Source organism: Nannospalax galili, unplaced genomic scaffold, assembly GCF_000622305.1.
Source record: "Nannospalax galili isolate Female #2095 unplaced genomic scaffold, S.galili_v1.0 scaffold784, whole genome shotgun sequence".
NCBI classification, from domain to species: Eukaryota; Metazoa; Chordata; class Mammalia; order Rodentia; family Spalacidae; genus Nannospalax; species Nannospalax galili.
In genome coordinates this window covers 1,005,230-1,014,485 of record NW_008352133.1, presented here as the reverse complement: position 1 = coordinate 1,014,485, position 9,256 = coordinate 1,005,230, and the positions used below count along the sequence as shown (strand labels likewise).

The 9,256-nt window shown below is 39.5% G+C and overlaps 1 protein-coding gene across 3 annotated transcripts in view; it reads right to left on the bottom strand.

The window, feature by feature from the left end:
* Nucleotides 1–9,256, bottom strand: part of Ttc17 (tetratricopeptide repeat domain 17) — a 144,154-nt gene that overhangs the window by 106,504 nt on the left and 28,394 nt on the right. For all 3 annotated transcript variants that reach the window (XM_008848928.2, XM_008848929.2, XM_008848930.3), the window contains exons 3-5: nucleotides 6,074–6,243; nucleotides 5,458–5,569; nucleotides 4,974–5,105 (exon numbers count right to left, since the gene is read on the bottom strand). In XM_008848928.2, coding sequence (XP_008847150.2) covers nucleotides 4,974–5,105; nucleotides 5,458–5,569; nucleotides 6,074–6,243 — 414 coding nt within the window. The remainder of the gene's footprint in view (nucleotides 1–4,973; nucleotides 5,106–5,457; nucleotides 5,570–6,073; nucleotides 6,244–9,256) is intronic.

Below are 9,256 nucleotides of genomic sequence, written 5' to 3'. Positions count from 1 at the left end.
GGAGGGAGGGAGGAAGGAAGGAAGGAAGACTCTAAGCTAGTCAGGGCCTGAAAGATGGCTTAGCAGGTTAAGGTGCTTGCTGCCAAACTTGATGACCTACCTTAGTTCCGACCCTGGGAATCACATGGTAGAAAGAGAGAACCAACTCCAGCAAACTGTATGCTGACCTCCACATTACTCCCTTACAGTAAATAAATAAATGTAATTTTAAAATTAAAAAAACAACTAGCCAGTTATAGCTTGTGCATACCTATAATCTCAGCACTTGGGAGGTTGAGGCAGGAGGATCAGGAGTTCAAGATCATCTTTAGCTACATGGAATTTTGAGGCCAGCCTGAGCTACACTGAGATCCTATCTTAAAACAAAATAAAACAAAACAACAAAAGAAATAGCTAATAAACATAAGAACTATTAAAAAAAAAACCCAAAGAAAGACATTCAAATGATACAAGTTTTGCTTTTATAACTGGCAAAAATAAAAAAGAAAGAACATCAATATTCAATGTAGGCTTTATTGTAGACTGCAAATATTAACTACAGAAATGTTGTATTACTATAGCATTTCTAGGTGACAGTTTGACAAGATATATGTGAAAAAGTTTAAAAAAAAAAAAAAAGATTATTCCCTGAACATCACAATGGCTCCATTAAAAACGCATACTATGGATCCAGGCATGGTGGCTCACGCCTTTAATCCCAGCACTCAGGAGGCAGAGGCAGGTGGATCTCTGTGAGTTCAAGGCCAGTCTGGTCTACAAAGTGAGTTCCAGGCCAGCTGGGGCTACAGGGAGACCCTGTATCAAAAAGACCAAAAAAACAAAAAAAAACCAAAAAAGCATACTATGGAAATAAGTTTCAACCATAGAGATGAGTGAAAACAAAATCTAAAAGAATGTTAGAAACATATTCTAACATATTTTGATGCAGACAATATACTTGTACACATAAGAAATATTAAAAAATTAAGAAAGTTTAAATTTTACTTTGAACATTATAGATGTTTTTACAGTCTGAATTTTTTAAGGCCCATTATCGTATTTTAAAAGTTACTAGAAACATAGTGTTAGTAAAATATTCTCAAAGTAGTTATTAAATATTTTAAAGATTTAAATAAGTATAACACTGCATTATTCATCTATTAATAGTCCATCTTCAAAGAAGGTATATGATTTTTTTGTTGTTTTTTGTGTTTTGAGATAGGGTCTCCCTGTAGCCCCAGCTGGCCTGGAATTTGCTATGTAGACCAGACTGGCCTCATTCCCTCAGAGATCTGCCTGCCCTGCCTCTGAACTGGGATTAAAGGCATATACCACCATATCCAGCAGGTATACTTCTGGGTGATAAAATTAAAGACTTTCACACTATGAACCAATGAACTATGAACTTATACTCCCTAAATTGTTGAAGAAATAGCAGTCTTTCAAAATTGATATGTAACTAACACTTCAGTCTTCTGTTCAATAGCCTTTTGAAAAAAAATATTTTAATCTACAAAAGGGAGTTGGAGAGACACTTGGCAGCCAAGAGCTCCTGGGCTCTTGCAGAGGACCCAGGTTAAGTTCCCAGCACCTGCATGGTGGCTAATACCTGCCCTTAGCTCCAGTTCCAAAAGATCTGAAGTCTTCTTCTTGCCTCTGTAGGCAACAGGCACACACATGGTGCACATACATACATGCAGGAAAAACACTCATGCACATAAAATAAAAATGTTTTTTGTTTTTATTAACAACAACAACAACAACAACAAATTAGTTGGGTGTGGTGGTGGCACAAGAGTTTAGACCCAGCACTCTGGAGGCAGAAGCAGGAGGATCTCTGTGAGATCAAGACCTGGTCTACATAGTAAGTTCCAGGCCAGCTGGGGCTACAGGAAAACACTGCCTCAAACAGACCAAAAAAAAAAAGGCACGTGGTATCTTTAAAAAAAAGTCTATAAATCCTTTGATTTTACGTTTTTATTTTCAGACATCATATTGTAAATTGCAACAAAATATAAAATAAAAAAATCCTACATGATTCCAATCCCCAAGAAGTTCAAAATAAACTCTACACATTACAGCATACTGGAGTTAAGAAGAAAATATATAAAGAAAAAACTTGCTTTTTCGGTCTTAGAAAATCTTCCCCAAATCTCTAACTATTGGAATGTTGCTGCTAATGCCGTCTCCTTCCTTCAAGTACTTTATCCTCTGGCTCTTAGGACTCCACAGTCTTTGGGACACCTTTTTCAGTCATTTTATTTTCTGCCGGGAATCCCTCATGCACTCTACCACGGGGCTACATCCCCAGCATTCTTTTCCTTGGAACGTCCTGTGCTTGACAGCCAAAAAGTGGGGGATCTCATGCATGCACCTTGGCTTCTCAGAGTTCATTCTCTCCTGGATGACTTTTTCTTGGCTTCATGGGTTTGGGAATTCTCCACTTAACAATATTCTCTATTTTTGCACTGATCTCCCCTGGAATCACAGATTCTTCATATAATTTCAAACTTAACATGACCAAAATATAACTATTTTCTTTCCTCCAACCTTCTTCAAGGTGCCCAAGTCAAAAATTCAGTTGTCTCAATTCTTCCTTTGCCCTCCTTTACATCTAACCCCTCAGCTTTGGAACCACATCTGATGGTTAGGGCAGGAATCTGAGGGATAAGGCACTCAGAAGCTGTGAGCTATGGGAAGGCATCTGTGTGATATTGGCAGGCCCCAAGTTTGAGACTGTGGTAAAATAAAGTATAGCTTGCAGCGGGATCTGGAGGCAGAAGCTATAGGCATGAGAACAGAACGGGAAGTTGTTCCCATGACACTGTGGACCTTGAATCTTTGGCTTCTGATTCATTACTGAGAAAGTTGCTCTGGATTATGAAAACGTGAGGAGGGCCAACCAGAAGGAAGTACTACAGGCTGAGAAGCCGTGAAGAAACTAAATAGTGCGCCTCCATTCTCAGCCGGCATCCCACTCCCCGCAGCTGCTTGTGGACCAGGTCTGGCACCTCCTGATGGGATCCAAGTAGCTACTTCTGGCCCCTTGCTGGGCTCACCCACCTTCATCTTCCCCAAAGTCGCCCATCAGACGATTTTGGAGCCAGGTGCTCTTGCTCCCCTGCCTTCTCAAAGCACTTTGTTTCAACTTCATTCTTAAGGGCTGGAGCCCATGCCCTACTATACCCGGGGCACACCTCTGAACTGAGCAGTAGCATCTGCTAGCTTTGTGAGATGATGCTCTCAGGTTCTTGAAGGCTCAGTTCTGCTTCACTTAAAGCACTGGAGACCAAAGACAGACCACTCAATATCACCTTATAAATAAAGATGAAATAATTTCTTAAAAAAAAAAAAAAACATAGCCGGGTGTGGTGGCGCTCGCCTTTAATCCCAGCACTCGGGAGGCAGAGGCAGGCGGATCTCTGTGAGTTCAAGGCCAGCCTGGTCTACATAGTGAGTTCCAGGACAGCTGGGGCTACAGGGAGACCCTGTCTCAAAAAGACAAAAAAAACAAAAACAAAAACAAAAAACAAATTACAGGACCCACACCTGGTATCTGAAAAGGTAAAGAACTGGTGGATGTGAGGGTTAAAAACCCTCCTACACTTGTTGACAAAGTGCTGTGAAGTAGAGTGAGGTTGGAGAGGAATCTGAACGGCAGGCTGATAGACTAGCACACCTCTTGGGCTTATTCAGGCTTCAATGCCTTTGCTTTGGCCTAGAATGTTCTTCCCACATCTTAAAGTTTTCTTGCTTTTTTCTTTTTTCTCATTTTCCAGCTGTGAGCTGAAATGTACATTTCCAGAGAAGCAGCTATAACTGCTCAACTGAAGCAGCCCCCCGGACCCTCTATTCTGGTTTTCTGCAGGATATTTACTAATAGCCTGCTCTCAGCTAACTGTCCTCTGAAGGACACTGTAAACCCCAGACCAATGTTCCCTCATTACTCTCTAAGTTCTGGGAATGCAAACATTTATATTACCTTCAGAAAGACAGTAGGAAGATGGTACCTTAAGTATAAAAATAATTGCAAAATGCATTTGAAAGTAAAAGTATTTTCTTACTTTTATCCCCAAATTCCACTCTCTTAATATACAGAGCTATATGTTTGAGGGAAGTATTTATCAATGTGGTAATTATATATTTTATTTAATACCATTATAATTAATATAGCTTAGAAACTGCTTTTTTTTTTTTTTAAATTGAGTCGGATCTCATGTAACCCAGTTGACCTCAAATTTGCTGTGCAGTCAAGGATGATTTCGTACTTCTGATCCTTTTCCCTTGGCCTCCAGGGTACTGGAATTACATGCATGTGCCAGCCACACACCTGATTTATGCTGTGCTGATAATGGAACCCAGGGCTCCATGTGTACTAGACAAGCACCAACTGAACTACATTCCCAGTCCTTGATAATCTTTAGGCACAAAAAAGAGAAAAGTAAGAACGAATTAAATTCTTACATTATCCTGAATGATACTCTCCCTCCGACCCCACCCCATTTTGAGATAGGGTCTGCCTATGTTGCCTAAACTGGTTTGAGCTTGTGGGTTTAAGAGATCCTCCCAATTCGGCCTCCTGAGTAGCTGGGACCACAGGCAGACCCTACCATGTAGAAGTTCTCTTAAGAGAAAATTACAAAACATCTTATTGTTAGTGCTGACTTTTTGTCTAGGGATGAGTAAAGTGATAACTGGTTTATTGTGCAGATATATCAGTGTTTAATTTGATTTAGATAATCTACTTTTAAGTCCTATTCTATTAGGTTTTTTTTTTTCCTTTATGAATTAGTTTAGGTGAATATTTTTAGTATCTCTTCCTGGTAAAGGAAATTACTCTATCCATGTCTCTCCCTCCTGTGGAAAGATACAGTCTATCAATGGAATAATTCTAGTTTTAGAACACCTTCTGTGAAAACAAGCAAGGCGCCTGTTCTCTGAGGAGCAACCCCTTTACACAGAGCCTCTTGCTCATTTAGTCACTGGTGGCTTACCTTCTGGAGGCCTTCATGGATGAGGTGACCTAAGTCATCTATACTCCTTCCTAACTGCTTAGATAAATACGTGAAGATTGCATCTTCTTTAGGTAGCAGAGGGGCAGAAAGATTAACTCTCTCTTGTACTCCCTAAAGTAGAAAATGATTTGAAAAACACAGTAAGATATTACAGGACCTAAGACTGTAAGTAATCAGGTATCTTGTAGCATTTATTTTAAAGTATTTTTAAGAAATAGGGCTGGAGAGGTGGCACAGTTGTTAAAGACTTACAACCAAAAAGGTAAGAAAAAGGAAATGTCTATAAGATTACAAAGATGTTTGGGAGGAAAGAAAAAAATTAATTTTTAATAGCATGAGGAAGGAAGGAAGGAAGGAAGGAAGGAAGGAAGGAAGGAAGGAAGGAAGGAAGGAAGGAAGGAAGGAAGGAAGGAAGGAAGGAAGGGGAAGGGAAGGAGTCTCCAAAGCTAACGTTTCTACTTACTCGTAAGTGCTGAAATGCATGTATGCTATATGGAAGTTCTAGAATCTTGGTGCAGTCAGGCTGCTCCGGGTCTGCAGGGACAGGAGACTCTGTGTCGATATGATCCTCAGGGCTAAATCATAAAGCAGGAAGCAACAAAAGAATGAGAGGGAGGAGCAGTGTTTTGAGAAATGTCAAATTTCCTCATATTCTCCCTGCATCGCAACTTTAAGACTTAGAAAACAAGAGTAGTTAGGATGGTGGGCTTCTAAAAACCAACACAATAACAAGACTGCTCAGTTCTTTCTAGAAATGCTAAACCACTCAATTTCCACTGAAGGCCTCAATATTTTTACTACTTATCTTAAAATACTTTTTTCCATAGTAGATGGAAACTTTTATATTATTTGATCAATTCTGAGAAATGTTTTCACATATTTATTGGTTATTTATATTTTTTACTGATAATTATCTACTGTGGTATTAAATATATTTAAACAACATGCAGGATTTCTACATACATTTATGTATTTTGAACTTTGAAATTTCAATAACCTCATCAGTAACTGAAACTTAACTCTTATTTCTTCCTGATTTTAGGGAAAGAACTTTGCTTTTGGAAGGAGAATCACTTTACCTGATGTCCTTGCTCTCCAAAGTTATGTATGTGCCATCATACAGGTCCAGGTCCCCTAAAGGCACCTTGGCTTTGATGCAGTCTGGATCTTCTTTATTATGTCTCTGCTCCAGTCCTGTGTCCCTATCCTCATTCTCCTCTATGTGAATTTTTTGAGCGACTAATTGCTTCTGTTGACAAGAAAAGGAAAACAGAATGGGGGCCAGGGTAAGGGTGCTTGCTGCCAAGCCTGATCACCTGAGTTTCATCCTTCATGAAGTGACTCCCACAAGTTGTCCTCTAACCTCACAAAAGCTTAGACACACACACACACACACACACACACACACACACACACACACACACACACACAGAGTTAAAAGAAAGAAATGAGAATGAATTCCTTTAATATTTCATCTTTCATCCACTGAAAACAAAGGCGAATTAATGAGTATGGAACTGGTCAGAAAATCTACGATGGAAGACAAGGACCCTGAAAATGCTCTTAGTTAACCTAACATACATTAGCCTCTAAAATAAAATTAAAATTAAAAATTCTTTGTATAAATGGCATTATATACAACTTTATACACTTAACTCTGCTTTTGAGATTTGCCTACATCAGTCACATTGCTACATTTCCATGTTAATATATGCATAAATATATCAATTTCCTTGTCAATATTTAAGTTGCTTCTTTGAAGTTTTTTCTTTACTTGAAAAGTAAACAAGCAGGTGGGTGCGATGGTACAGAGCTGCCTGATTCTGATCCACACCTGGCCTCAGAGAAGGGTCTTTTTGTAGGAGATGGTGATTAACACAGAAACTCCCAACTGGTCAAAGTACAGCAAGTAAGAGACTGGAGTGTTCAGCCCTAAATGGGACATCTATATCACATTCACCACACGCTCAGAGATTATCACAGAAGACAGGGAAGAAAACTGCTAAGAGCCAGAGGTGGTAGACAACTGCAGTGAGACTGTTCTCCAGACATGACAGGGTCATTGCACTCATGAACTCACAGGGGCTGTGAATGCATGCACAAGACTTCTGTAAGATCAGGACAGACAGAGTCCTGGCAAGGAGGGGGAGGGGGTCAGGAAGCCCTACCCCTAGCTGAAGAGCTATTGGCAATTGCTGGCCTCCTCTCCGGTGGATGGGCCTAAACACCTGCACATACTGGCAGCGTTAAGTGGACTCAGTGGGTTTAGAAAGAGTCCATGAAGTTGGGAGGGGAGAGTGAGGGTGGGGAATGATAGAAGGAGCTGGAGGGGGTGGGACATGAATTTCATCAAAACATATTCACATATGAAATTATCAAAAAAATTTAAAAATATTAAAAATACAGTATTCTAGTTATTTCCTAATATGCACATACAGGAGTGTTAGCAGGAATATATGTGATTAACTAGGATATACATTTTCAATTTTATTTTTTTCTTACTTAGAGAATACTTTATTTCGGTTGTATTTTTAACTTTTTTAGTGTGTGTGTGTACGCAAACAAGTATGCCATGGCATGTATGTAATCAGAGAACAACATGTAGGAGTTGGGTCTCTCCTTCCACCATGTGGGTTATGGGGACTGAACTCAGGCCATTAGGCTTAGTGGCAGGCACCTTTACTCACTGAGCCATCTCATCAGGCCTCAGTTAGATTTAAACACAATCTGTTCTTCACAGTGATTATAACAATTACAGTTCTACCAGCAGATCATAACAGAATTCATCCAGAATTTTAATTTGATGCTACTCTGATGAGTATGACATACCATCATGTCATAACCATTGTTGGAGATCACATTATTGTGACAGACTGTGTCACTATTCACTGATACCCTGGTCCCTCCTTATGAGACTATTTCCCAGTATTGCATGCAATATGACTTCCTTTGACCAAGGTGATAATGAAAAGTCCCATATGGCCCTTTTATAGGGAAGCTTTTGTAGAATCAATATATATTTCACTGCAGCTACTGAGAACATCTTTTTCCCTGGCTACTGATGAGATGGTTCTACAATGACAAGTTACTCTGTCAGCCTGGGAGCTGCCTTATGATCAGAGAGATGGTACAGAGCCCAAAAGCCAGCCCCAAATGACTGTTTTAGTCATTAAGTTTCTTTGGATTCAGTCTGGTGAGATGATATATGCCTACAATCCCAACATTTGGGAGGTAAAGACAGGAGGATTAGAACTTCAATGACAGCCTCAAACTGTAAGCAAAGTTTGAGGTTAGCCTGGGCTACAGAAGACTGCCTCAAAAAGCAAAACAACAATGAAAAATTTAAATCTTTAAACAAAGAGATTGAGGAAGACATCAGAAGATGGAAGGACCTCCCATGCTCATGGATTGGAAGAATTAATATTGTGAAAATGACCATCCTACCAAAAGTCATATATAGATTCAACGCAATGTCAATCAAAATCCCCATGACATTTTTCACAGAATTGGAAAAAACTATCCTAAGATTCATATGGAAGCACAAAAGACCTCGGATACGCAAAACAAGCCTGAGCACTAAGAGCAAAGCCCGGGGGGATTACTATACCAGATTTCAAGCTGTATTACAGAGCTATAGTCATAAAAACAACATGGTACTGGCATAAAAATAGACCCATAGACTAATGGAACAAAATTGAAGACCCAAATATGAGTCAATGCAATTTCAGCCACCTGATATTTGACAAAGGAGCCAAGAAGATTCACTGGAGGAAAGACGGCATGTTCAGCAAATGGTGCTGGCAAAACTGGATCTCCACTTGTAGAAGAATGAAACTAAACCCCTATCTTTCACCCTGCAATTCCAAATGGCTCAAAGACCTCAATGTAAAGCCTGAAACTCTGAAACTCTTAGAAGAAAACATTGGGAAAAACCTACAAGATATAGGCATAGGAAAGGATTTTCTAAACAGGACATCAATTGCTCAGGAAACAAGGGCAAGAATTAACAAATGGGACCTCATTAAACTATAAAGCTTCTGGACATCAAAGGAGGCAACCAAGGAAACAAAAAGAAAATCTACAGAATGGGAGAAAATCTTCACCAGTGACACATCCGACAGAGTTTAATAACCAGAATATATAACGAACTCAAAAAACAGAGAACCAAGACAAGAAGCAACCCAATTAAAAGATGGGCTAAGGAGCTGAACAGAGAGTTCTCAAAAGAAGAAGTAAAGATGGCTATGAAACATCTTAAAAGA